Source organism: Amphiura filiformis, chromosome 17, assembly GCF_039555335.1.
Source record: "Amphiura filiformis chromosome 17, Afil_fr2py, whole genome shotgun sequence".
Classification (NCBI taxonomy): Eukaryota; Metazoa; Echinodermata; class Ophiuroidea; order Amphilepidida; family Amphiuridae; genus Amphiura; species Amphiura filiformis.
In genome coordinates, this window is record NC_092644.1 from 39,689,028 (window position 1) to 39,702,956 (window position 13,929).

Below are 13,929 nucleotides of genomic sequence, written 5' to 3' on the forward strand. Positions count from 1 at the left end.
AACAGGGCTCATATCTGAGGAAATTTAGAGAGGTGGCAATCATATCTGAGGACATTTATAGAGAGGCAAGAATGAGGATTTTATGGGAACAAAAGTCATGAAGGAATTCAGTGTATCAATACTAATTCCACTGAGAAGAGGACAAACTGAAAAATATTGAGGAAATTTAAAAGAAGAACCATAAAGCACTAAACAAGTTGTACTCCTCTGACAAAAAAAAATGAAAGAGGAATGGGGGTAAAGAAAAACAAAGGGAAAAGGAGCCTCTGTCTGACCAAAATTGACCCCAAACTAGTGTAAAATATCAAATTTGTGCGCGCTACGCGCGCACATTGTTATCATAAAGCCTTTTTTGGAAGCTCGAAGACCTAACATACAGTCGCTATAAAACTACAGGCTATGTTAACATTCTCATCTTTTGAAGTGCAGAATAAAGCTATTTTATGCATGGTGTGATTGAGGAAATCTTGAGCCTTAAAACCTTGCTCCTGAGGAAGAAATCACAATTTGCACCCCTGAATAGAATATCCAACAAACATGAAATAATTTAATTGAGTGTGTAGCAGACTAAATCGCAGTGATTTATAGTGCGCTACGCACAGGCACAACACCTAGACGTTGATCCACAAGCCTCAGCACACTTTACAGACTCAGTAAAAACTTCATTTGAATGAACACAGCTTTATGCGATCATATTACAAATGAGTAAATGTGGGCGGGGCATAAATAGTGATGAAACCAATCAAAAGACATCTGAAATACCAACCAATCAGAAATGAGTTGGATTCACTTCCACACCTGTGTCGCGCAGTGCAGTCGACACTGCGATTGTCAACCTGTGTTCATTCAAATTATTACTGTAGCAGTGTTCTGATTTTAAGGATATTTATTTATTCCTTTCCTCCTTTTATGGCAACTGTACATTAATTTCCTCTTTCATACAGTGGAATCATCAAATGATATTAACTGGACTTCATATTTGCGTGTACATACTAAAATAAGCCACAGAGATGTCAAATATTTATGAAGACCTAATTTAATATGCCAACCAGGAAACCTAAACATAATTTATACATATTTGAGGTACGTCTTAATTTTGTGTTGAGATCATAAGTTTAAATTTCCAATTATAATTTATACACTTCATAGCAACACTGCTTTAAAAAAAATAAAATCAAGATAACACTGTTAATTTGGTTTTTGCATAACCTTTATTTAATTTTACTTGCCATATATATAATTCGATGGGTCAGAGACACAAAGACATAACTCCATTTTGGCAATTCTGAGAAAAATAAGTTTACTGATAATGGTCCACATTGATTTATGTAGTTAAGTCTCTGTTTCACTGGCCATTGATTTCAATAGGGTGCTAAATGGAGTTTCTTATAAGTGTTTATTGGAAAGTGCTCATGTTTCTGAAAATTTTGATATCAAAATCTTATTTTCGCAAAAAATGGAGTTACGTCTGTGTCACTGGACCCTCAAATTACATGCTTTCTCTAACCATTGCTTGTTAATGCTAGGCATGCCGATTTCCTCTTAGAATCAAACATATAACCTACCACTTATTATTATCATCATTGTTTTTTATTTATCATCAATAAGTGCTCAATCAATATCCAAATTAATAAATTGATCATTAACAATAAATTGGCAACCCTGACACCATCATGGGTGGATGTGTCGAATAAATCGCTCTCGTTTCCGAGCCAGTTTTTCAGTTTTTTGGCATGGATTAATTTATTTTGGAGAATGTCATTGGTTTCATATAATTTGAGGAGCACTGCTGAACATACTATGCCCGAAAAGAAGGGGAAAAACAGCCAGCAAAAGAGCAAACTACACTGGAAGATATGTTTACCAGACAACAAAACAACAACAGTGAGAAAATGGCGGAAAATACGAACAATGCAACGAGCGACGTGACTAACGCTGAACTGAAGGACTTGTTATTGAATATGGATAAAAGATTAAACGCTCGAATGGATGCAATAGAGGCACAGTTAAAAGGTACAGTGAACAGAGTAATGGAAAATGAAAACCAAATCAAGGACTTGGTCAAGTCAGTGGACCACAATGATAAATTTGTCAACCAAATCCTAAAGGAGCAGATCCCGGAGATTAACGCCAAAATTTTCCAGGCGAAGAATGAAATGAGAACTAATCAGATCCTAGCTGAAATTCATGATAGGAAACAAAATTTGCTTTTCTATGGAGTGAAACAGACCAAAGATGAGGACATTTACGATGTAGTGCGAGAGTTCCTTATTACGGATTTCATGTTTAGAAGAGAACACGCTGATTCAGTGATCATAGTGAACGCGCATCGACTACCACGTCGAAAGAGAGACTTACAGGGCGCGAGCAACAGGAAGGAGAGGAACGACCGGATCCCATCATTGTGCGTTTTGGTTGCATGTCCGACAGAGATTGTGTTTTAGAAGCAAGCCAAATTCAGCGGTTATATCAAGGACAGGAAGCCAGTCATGTGCTACGGATCTCCCTGCAGAGATGAAACGTCACGAGGGGTGAGTTGGCTACTCAAGCAAGAAGACTACGGAATGAAGGAAATTCAACAAGGATCAGAGTAAATGGGGTGAAAGTGTACTTAGAATATCGTGCCAAGGAAGCAAAAGGCAGTGCCTGGAAGATGTACACCAAATAATTGAACAAGCTATGCTATAGCAAGTCTTTTTCTTTGACACTGCAAACAAGCTATTGATAGATTATCAACGGCATCCTTTATATCGAACAATATTAATTTTGCTGGAAAGAAGAAAAAAATTGCTGATTATGAACCAGTCCTTAATCGGTTTCAAATAAAATGTGCACACCATATAAATTTTATGTACAACTTTGGGTTTGGAAAAGAAAGTCTCAAAAGTTATGGTAGTACAGGTAATGACATTAGTGAAAAAATGACATTGGGTGTTGAAAAAAAAAATCACTTTCTGTGTTCGGATCGTATCATAAAATTGTAAAATATAAACTTATAAAAGCAAGAAAAGTCAGAAAATGTGTACTGACGATATAAAAAAAAAAACCCAAAACAAACAAAACCATTTATGATGCTTATGCCTATGGTGAAAGGAAGATACTTGTTTTCAATGTTATCCACTTTATGATATATATTGTAAAATATTTGTTCATGTTATAACAATCTATATATAAACAAAATAAAACGTGAAATCATGGGCTTTTTCTGTGTATTGAAAGCCTATGGTGAAAGGAAAATACTTTCCAATGTTATCTACTCTATGTATTGTTTAGGTCAAAACAATCTATATATAAATATGTAAACAAAATAAAATGTGAAATCATATGCCTTTTTGTGTTTGGATGCCTATGGTGAAAAGCAAATACTCATCACACACTTTATGATATGGATTGTTTATGTTACAACAATCTATATATAAATATATAAACAAAACAAAATAAAATGTAAAATCATAGGCCTTTTTGTGTTTGATTGAATACCTATGGTGAAAGGCAAATACTCATCTTATACTTTATGATATGGATTGTTTATGTTATAACAATCTATATATAAATATGTAAACAAAATGAAATGTGAAATCATGGGCCTTTTTGTGTTTGATTGAATACCTATGGTGAAAGGAAAATACTCATCACATACTTTATGATATGGATTGTTAATGTTACAACAATCTATATATAAATATATAAACAAAATAAAATGTGAAATCATAGGCCTTTTTGTGTTTGATTGAATACCTATGGTGAAAGGCAAATACTCATCACACACTTTATGATATGGATTGTTTATGTTATAACAATCTATATTTAAATATGTAAACAAAATAAAATATGAAATCATAGGCCTTTTTGTGTTTGATTGAATACCTATGGTGAAAGGCAAATATTCATCACACACTTTATGATATGGATTGTTTATGTTATAACAATCTATATATAAATATGTAAACAAAATAAAATGTGAAATCATAGGCCTTTTTGTGTTTGATTGAATACCTATGGTGAAAGGCAAATACTCATCTTATACTTTATGATATGGATTGTTTATGTTATAACAATCTATATATAAATATATAAACAAAATGAAATGTGAAATCATAGGCCTTTTGTGTTTGATTGAATACCTATGGTGAAAGGCAAATACTCATCTTATACTTTATGATATGGATTGTTTATGTTATAACAATCTATATATATAAATATGTAAACAAAATGAAATGTGAAATCATATGCCTTTTGTGTTTGATTGAATACCTATGGTGAAAGGAAAATACTCATCACATACTTTATGATATGGATTGTTTATGTTACAACAATCTATATATAAATATATAAACAAAATAAAATGTGAAATCATAGGCCTTTTTGTGTTTGATTGAATACCTATGGTGAAAGGCAAATACTCATCACACACTTTATGATATGGATTGTTTATGTTATAACAATCTATATATAAATATGTAAACAAAACAAAATGTGAAATCATAGGCCTTTTTGTGTTCGAAAGCCTATGGTGATAGGAAAATACCTAATGTCACATAGTTTCCAATGTTATCTACTCTATGTATTGTTTAGGTTATAACAATCTAAAATATGTAAACAAAATAAAATGTGAAATCATAGGCCCTTTTTTTGTGTTTGAATGCCTATGGTGAAAGGAAAATACTTATGTCACATAGTTTTCAATGTTATCCAATTTGTGATATGTATTGTTTATGTTATAACAATCTATATATGTAAACAAAATAAAATGTGAAATCATTTTCTGTTTGAATGCCAATGGTGAAAGGAAAATACTTATGTCACATAGCTTCCAATGGATCCACTTTATGATAATTATGTATTGTTTATGTTATAACAATCTATGATTGTTATGTAAACAAAATAAACTGTGAAATCATAGGCCATTCTTGTCCGAATGCCTTTGGTGAAAGGAAAATACTTATGTAATATAATTAGTTTCCAATGTTATCCACTTTATTATATGTATTGGCCGTTTCATACTATAGCTTTATACCACGTTAGTGGTTTAAATGCATTTATAGTTTACATGGATACTGCAGAAAGGTAACATTTGCTGGTAAATTTTGTTTAAATAGGAAACCTATGTACATACTACTGTTTACAAATTCCAAAAATGCAACTTTAAATTATGTATGATTTTGAACAAAAACAATAATTTGAACAAAATGAGTAATATTTGGAGCTTGATTGATAAAAACAAAACATGCTACAAATTACTATTCTGAAAAAATCAGACAAAAAAAGTTTGCCTTTCTTAAATGCTGTTTCCATGTCGGCTCGGAGATGAGTGCGGTGTGTAGATACTTTTTTTGTTTTTTTATGTTTGTTTTTTGGGTATCTACCAAGATTTTGTTCCAATTTTCTTTGTTTTTTTTACATGTTCTTTTTTGCATGGTTCTGTTTGTGTGTGTGGGTGAGTGGCCATATTTATCAAAGTATAATTTATATGTATGTCTAGAGTTTTCTATGTACAATTACCTCATGAAACGTGTTCCATGATACCATTATAGACATTGAAAATGATTAAGTATGGCTAATGATGTTAAAATTCTATCAATGAATTGCGGGGTTTAAATGCTAAACAAAAAAGAAGAGATGTTTTACATTATTTGCGTAACAAAAGTGTTTCAATATTATGTTTGCAAGATGTTCATTTTGATAAGAATATGGAAATAATGGTAAAAGCTGAATGGGGAGGTGAAGCTTTTTTAGCTCTTTGCCTCAAATTCAAGAGGAGTTGCCATTTTTCTCAATAACAATTTAGATTATAAAGTCCATACAACACAAAATGATGAAGAAGGAAATTGGGTAGCTTTAGATGTATCTATTAACAATGTTAAGTATAACACTTATATCAATATATGGTCCAAATGATGACAAGCCAAACTTTTATCACGACATTAAAAGGGTAATAGAAACATTTGATAATGCCCATTGTGTGTTATGTGGTGACTGGAATTTGGTTCAAGATCCAAAATTAGATACCTCGAATTATATTCGCATAAATAATCCAAAAGCGAGAAAAACTGTTTTAGAAATGAAAGAAGAACTTGGATTGATAGACCCGTGGCGACTTCAAAACCCAAACTCTCGCAGATATACCTGGCGTCGACCAACTCCTTTAAAACAGTCCATATTAGATTTTTTTCTGATATCGGAAGAGCTTACAACATATTTAGTGAAATCTAAAATAGACCCTGGATATCGAACAGATCACTCTCTTATTAGTCTTTAAACTCGACGTGTCTCCTATTAAGCGTGGGAAAGGTTTTTGGAAATTCAATAATACGCTATTAAAAGAAATTGATTACATAGATAGGATTAAGAAAAAAATTAGTGAAGTTAAGAAACAATATGCAGTATCACCATATAACTTAAATAATATAAATCAAATCCCTGCAAGTGAGCTCGAGTTTACGATAAATGAACAACTGTTTCTTGAAGTATTGCTCATGGAGATAAGGGGGAAACGATCAAATATGCATCAGAAAAAACAAAAAAATAAAAATAAAGAAAAAATACTTGAAAGAGATATAGAAACTTTAGAAAAAGAGCTAGGTGATTCAAACAATACAGACGTTTTAGAAAATGTTGAAATTAAAAAGTCCGAATTAGAGGAGATGAGGAAGGAAAAAATGGAAGGCGTAATGTTACGATCCAAAGCAAGATGGATAGAACACGGAGAAAAACCATCTAAATATTTTGTGAACTTGGAAAAAGAAACTGTGTAAATAAAGCAATCGTTCATTTACAAAATGCAAATGGGGATGATATAAAAGCTCAATACCAAGTAATGGAAGAAACTTTTAAGTTTTACTCGAAACTGTATGAATGTAAAGACAACAATTTATATTTGGAGGAATTCGACAAAAATCTTTCAAGATCAGATTTACCTCAATTAACTCAAGATCAATTAAAAAAGCTCGAAGGGCATTTGACTTATAACGAACTTTTAACTGCCTTGAAGAAAATGTCAAACAATAAAAGTCCTGGGTCTGATGGGTTTACCACTGAATTTTGGAAAGTTTTTTTTCAAGACTTGGGAGGTTTTCTCTTACGTTCTCTGAACTACTCATATGAATCAGGGAATTATCAGTTACGCAGAGATTAGGGATTATTACCCTCCTTCCTAAAGGAAACAAACCAAAACAATTCCTAAAGAATTGGCGTCCTATTACTTTGTTAAATATAACCTATAAACTAGCTTCATCGTGTATTGCTGAAAGAATGAAACAGATTTTACCAAGCCTAATAAATGATGATCAAAAAGGTTTTATGAAAGGAAGGTATATTGGAGAAAATATAAGATTACTTTATGATTTAATTTTATACACAAAATTACATGACCAACCAGGTATGCTATTGCTTATAGATTTTGAAAAAGCGTTTGATTCCGTTTCTCATAAATTCATTTTTAAAACATTAGATTTTCTAAATATCGGTCCATCTTTTACAAAATGGATCAAACTTTTTATAATAAAAGTCAATCCTCAGTTTTGGTAAATGGAAATTCCTCAAAACAATTCGATTTAGGTAGAGGTTGCAGACAGGGGACCCTTTGTCCCTTATATCTTTCTAATTTGTGCTGAAATGTTGGGCTGTCTCATACGAAAAAATACTGATATATGTGGTATTACAGTTGAAAATATTAATTGTAAAATCACCCAATACGCTGATGACTCGACTGTGATCTTAAATGGAAGTAATGAAAGTTTACTACAAACATTAAAAACACTGGATTTGTTTGAGCGTTTGTCAGGGTTGAAAATAAACGAGGCTAAAACAAATGTTGTGTATATTGGGTCACTTAGAGGTAGAAAACCAAACCCTGGCATTACAAATAAAAATCTAAAGTGGGTTGAAGACGGACAATTCTCTGCATTGGGAGTACAATTTTCAACCAATTTGGTTGAAATGGTTAATTTGAACTATGATAAGGTTATGGAGTCGGTGACAAAGGTAATGCATCATTGGTCTAAAAGAAACTTGACAGTTTTGGAAGAATAACTATAGTCAAATCCCTACTGATACCAAAGTTTAACCACCTTGTTCTTTCAATTCCTAACCCGTCAAAAGACTTTATAAAAGATTTACAAAAGAAAATCTATAATTTTATTTGGAAAGGTACAAGAGATAAAATAAGTAGAGATCAATTGTCAAATGATTATTCTGAAGGTGGATTAAGATTGGTTAAAGTAGATTTATTCTTTGAAGCACTGAAATGTACATGGATTAGACGAATTGTAAATGGATGTATTGATGCTAAAGGATTGATGTTTTTTTTTTTTTCAACTGGTATACATATTAATGATCTTGAAAAGGGCGCAAATTATACACTAAAAGTAGCACAAAATTCCCAAAATGTTTTTTGGAAAGAAGTTCTTTTATCTTGGTCTAAGGTAAAGAAAAAACACAATCCTAATACAATTGATGATGTGTTAAGATCATGTTTATGGGAAAACGAATGGTTTAAGATTGGTGGTAAAGAAATAAATTATAAAAAATGGCGGACAGCAGGTATTGATTTTGTCTCTGACCTTGTCCATGTTAACCAAAACCGTTTTCTCTTTCTTCATGAAATTGAAACAAATTATGGATTACGGCTAAATTTTTTGGAATACAACAGTGTAATTTGCGCAATTAAGAATAATTTCAAGCATCTATTTCAGGAAAACGCTACATTTATTGCAATTCCTAAGCCGTTTATCCCATTTCATTTCAGTTTTATTTTAAAAGATAAAAAAGGTTGCAGATCAATCTGTAAACAACTTATGTCCTCAAAGATACCAAGAGCAAAACGAAAATGGGAAGTAAAATTAAATAGTAGCTTTTCAGATGATGAATGGAAGGTATATTCTTTGTTGCCATTTAAATGTACAATGGATACAAAATTACGGTGGTTTCAGTACAGAATTTTAAATGGAATTCTTACCACAAATACATTTATGTTTATAATTGGCAAAAGAAATGATAATATATGTACTTTTTGCAACAAGGAACCCGAAACGATAATTCATCTTTTATCAGATTGTAAAAGGTTAAACCCATTTGGTCTCAGCTCGAAACCTGGTGTTTACAAAAACTCGGTATACCTATCACATTCAACCGAAATCATATTCTTTTCGGGACAGATTTAGGAAAACTAAATAGTGCTATCAATTTAATTCTCATTCTAACTAAGTTTTATATATACAGAAAAAGATGCCAAAATTCGACCCTTTCTTTTATCCCTCTTCAGAAGGAAATAGAATATTATCATAAATTGGAAAGATTCATTCTTTTAAAAGATTCAAAATACCGAGTTTATCAAAATAAATGGCAGGTTAGGAAGAGACTTTTCAACTAAACATGTTCTTCTTATTGTAAAAGCTAGAAAAATCAAATGCTATATAAATATGTATGTGAGAGTGTGTGTGTGCTGGTACTGTTTATGTATTGTTTAATATTTAAAAAATACCTGGTGTATAGAAATCAAAATTTCTGTATTTATCTGAGTAAACTATGATTGTAAAATGTACACTGGAAAAAAAGAAATAAAAAAAAAAAAAAAAATTAACAATAAATTAACTCTAATTTGAACTTACTTGCAAGCACGTATAATCTCCATTCCTGATTTGACAGCTGCCTTCCACTTTTGCAATCCTATACATGCTTCTTGAGTCCTTACATGCAACTGTGCCATATGAGGATTAGTTGTATCTAGATCATTCTGGACTGCATCTAAGCCTGTCTCACAAGTCTCTAGCATTTTATAATAATGTGAAAGTCCTTTTGTTAAGGAACTTGTTTAATTTTGACATATCATTTCCATCAAATCTTTCGCCCCAAACCCTCAAATTTACTACGAGGCCTCTCTACGTATCTATGCATTGTCAATGTACAGTGCCTCATTAACATTATGACCGTGTTTGTTGTTGGTCACATATTTTTACAACACCCAGAGCACGATGCTGTCAAAACGTTGCAGATATGATGCTGATAGGAATTTGTGCGGTGGTGCACAACCACAGTCATAGTTCTCATGCCTGATAAACGGTCACAAAATCCATTGTTATCCAGTTTGGACTTCAGAGACACATCTGGAAAAGGGATTTAACCAAGTCATTTTTAAACAAAGTTCAGGTCCTATATCCTGATTTTATGTCACTTCATTTTACCCCTTGAAAATTTGCATGCTACTGCCTGTCACTATATTTGTTCAAACATATTTCACATTAAAGTTCACAACCTCAAAAGGATATTCTCATCAAATTCTTTGTCAATCTTGGCCAAGAAAGTCTGCGCTTTTGCTTCTGTCTCTTCGAGTTTTAAGCGGTCACCTATCGCTGTATCGGCCAGAATCTGAAATGATGAAATCAAAATAGATGATTGTTGATGATTTTGGTGTTGGTATAATTCTTGTTGCTTGATATTGATCCATATCAGAACAACAGGACCTACAAAGGTGCAAGTACAGTGTTCAAGATTTCAAATACCTTTACAATTAATTCTTCACAGTACAGTGTTCCTGTCCTGAATACGTGTGTGTAGGTGTGTACATATATGGGTGTCGCATATTTCATTCATACATACATGTGCCCAGGCCTGATTGTGGTCCTAAAAAAAAATTCTGTTTTGGTTTAAGTTGGCGAACAGAGCAACCGTAGTATTGCCCCTCATGGCGGGGTGTCCAGGGGCCCGCTCAAGGGCCCCGGTGGGGTCCAGGGGCAACGCCCCGGTGGGGGTCGAGGGGGTGAAGCCCCCCGTAGCTCCTGGGTTTTAGCCATATCAGAGGGTAAAAATTGGGTTTCTGAGGCATATAATTGTATGGGTTTTTTCTAAAATTGTTTTTCATTTTTAATGCATGCAACCCCTAAAAAGTTTATAATTAACACTTTCTTAATTTCCCCACTAACAAAAATTTTCTTGCTCTTTTTATGATGAAATATCATCATCCATTTTTTTTTTTTTTTTTTTTTTTAGTAGAAAAAAATCGGAAAACCGATTTAAATCGGGAATAATCAGGCCTGCATGTGTCTAAATTGCCATTTTATATTGTATTAATCCTTCTCAGTCCAATAAACCAACACGCTGTGTGGGACAGGCAACACTAATAAAAGTTGATGTTAAGGGATGGGGTATGAGCGTTGGACAGTATTTATTGTGGGACATTAGAGCACATCAGACATATCAAATTGCATTCTGAATACGAAGAATGTCCTTCTGATATCAAATAATTTTGATTTTTTGAAATTATCGCAATGTAATACACATTTTATGGCAAATGACTAAAAATTGATATTTTTGATATTTAACAATACTCAAAGTAAACTTTATAAATCTGATGATTTATACTTAAAGTGTATGTAGGTGGGATGAAAAGCCGACGATCAATTGAAAATTTTGACCTTTCGTATTGAAGATATGGATTTTTCCCAAAACACCAAAATAAATTAGGTCTTTTTGGGAAAAAAATCCATATCTTCAATATGAAAGGTCAAAATTTTCAATTGATCGTCGGCTTTTCCTCCCAGCTACATACATATTAAGAATATATCATTAGATTTATAAAATTTACTTTAAGGACTGTTATATATCAAAAATGTGAAAAATATCAAATTTTAATAATTTGTCATAAAATTTGTATTATATCGTGAATTTCAAAAAATGAAAATTATTTGATATCAGAAAGACATTCTTCAGATTCAGAATGCAATTGATGTCTGATGTGCTCTCATGTCCCACAAAAAATACTGTCAAAATGCTCATTCCAGATCCCTTAAGTTTCCTGTCACATATTTTTATCAAGTAATGAGGTGACTTTTCATTATTCATTATTTGCCTGTATCTCAATATTACCCATATTGTTAATGTAAATTTGTAAGACCATGTCAAAACAGTGATTAAAGCCATAATGTGTGATTTGCTTCACAGCGACGCCCTCAATTTTACTCGCATTTCTACTTTTTGCATAATTATAATGCCCAGTGGTGTACTAAAATACCACGTAAAAGACTAAGCCTGAAGTGCTTTAATAACAGTAAAATGTAACTTTTTATATTAAAACCGGGTCGACCCGGTTTTATTCAGAGTTCATCGATCAACTGCATGCTAACATCTCCCGTGGATGTCAGTTTATGTGTACACACGTCAAGCGCGACGCTCCGTGCAGTATTACATGTTACGATCGCCGAGCGTAGTACACGCATTGAAGGCGCTGGAATGAAATCGCAATTTTCTTCGTTATACCTCATTTGTTTGGCTCGAAATTAAAAGGGGATAATGTGATCAGTGAAAACAAACATTTAAATAGGAATCTATTCTTTATGCAAATTGCACATTATTGCTTTAATGTTTAGATCATCTTTACAGACATTTTGCAACAGATTGAAAACAAATTTGAATAATATGGAGTTTGTCTTTATTAAATTAAATCCTTCAATTTTCATATACTGATTATATCCTCTACCCCTACAACTAAGACACACTGCTGAAAATCATCAGCAGGCATGTCTGAGAGTTTAAATATTTGATATTTCCATCTTAATTTTCATATAATTGACTTTTTCATGAAAATAATAAAAGTTTTAGTCAAAATGAAAAAGTGATGGGGGTGGGGAGGTGATAAGAAACTTGGAATCAACTTTCATTAGCCAAAGGCTCCTCCAACCAAACCACCCTGAGGGAGATACCATTGATATGATATTCATTAAAGGTGAACCTCATTGAAAATAAAGTTATATATCAATGGAAAGCTTATGATGTCAGGATACTAAAAATTATTTTTTCCGATTTTTTTGATGGCCAATAAAGCTGAATAATTAAAAAATGATTGAATTTTTGGTCTTTTTAAGGCGCCCAAAAGCACCCAAATCAATCGTCTATGACCTTGAGAATGCTCGTGGCGTAAGCTCAGGGTTCGCAGTCACGTGATCCTACTCGGAAACATGTAAACAAGACTTGCTTCCTGTACTTCCTGTACTTGCCCGGCAAGTCTGATTTTCACAATAAAGCTTGAAATTAGAGGAATCTTCAAGTTGCTGGTTCCTTCTATATATATTAGAAATAATAGAATTATCGTCAACACATAAATTTTTCCGTAAATTGTTGACAAAATCAGTCATAACTGCCTGGGTATAACTGGGTAATTGAGTTTGAATTTCGCGCTGGGATCAATCCCATGCGCAAATGCTTGCTGCTACGGTTCATGTCATGGACTGGATAAACATGATCGAATAACAAATTAAATACTTGTTTGTGACATTCCCTATTCTTGATTCATTTTAAAATATCTGATTTAAAAAAATATCGTCTTGCAGTAATCAAAAAAATAATAAAAATCGCCGATTTCGTCAAATCCAGCCCATATAAAGGTTTTCATATTTAGCGCATTGCGGTAATATATTCTTTCCACAGAATCGCGATTGAAAGAAACAGATACGTGGGCAGATACTTTATTATAAAATAAATACAATTTAGGCTTAGTAGACCGTTATTTGATGGAATTCTGAAATCTGAATAAAATTAAAATATTGTCACTTGTGTCACGATTCTTTAATGATAGTACAATCAGTGTACGGTACTGAAAAAGTGAAACATTCATGTTTTATGGACTACCGAACACGATGCGTAAATAGCTGCTGAAGTGCAGGGACGGATATGACAAAACACAGCGACTAGCCCGGCGACTCGCTTCGGGCTTCGTCCTCTGGTAGCACTTGCGCTGCATGGGGTGTTTCAGCAGATTTGACCAATCGTTCCCTTATATTTGGAACATTTACAGGAATAAATTTTGCTGATGAAGTAGCAATAAGTTGGAAATATCAGAATGTGAATGTCAAATCGGTCATTTTGTCTGCAAGTACAGTACAGTCGCGGATACTGAACACTCGGCGTAGTGAGACTCAATCAGTCACTGAGCTCATC

General features: G+C 32.9%; 1 protein-coding gene across 2 annotated transcripts in view; it reads right to left on the reverse strand.

Moving 5' to 3' along the window:
- Positions 1-13,929, reverse strand: part of LOC140137777 (N-lysine methyltransferase SMYD2-like) — a 28,266-nt gene that overhangs the window by 7,201 nt on the left and 7,136 nt on the right. For both annotated transcript variants that reach the window (XR_011856897.1, XM_072159544.1), the window contains exons 8-9: positions 10,264-10,365; positions 9,609-9,781 (exon numbers count right to left, since the gene is read on the reverse strand). Coding sequence is in view for 1 of the 2 variants with exons in the window: in XM_072159544.1 (XP_072015645.1) it covers positions 9,609-9,781; positions 10,264-10,365 (275 nt within the window). In the remaining variant the exon portion in view is untranslated. The remainder of the gene's footprint in view (positions 1-9,608; positions 9,782-10,263; positions 10,366-13,929) is intronic.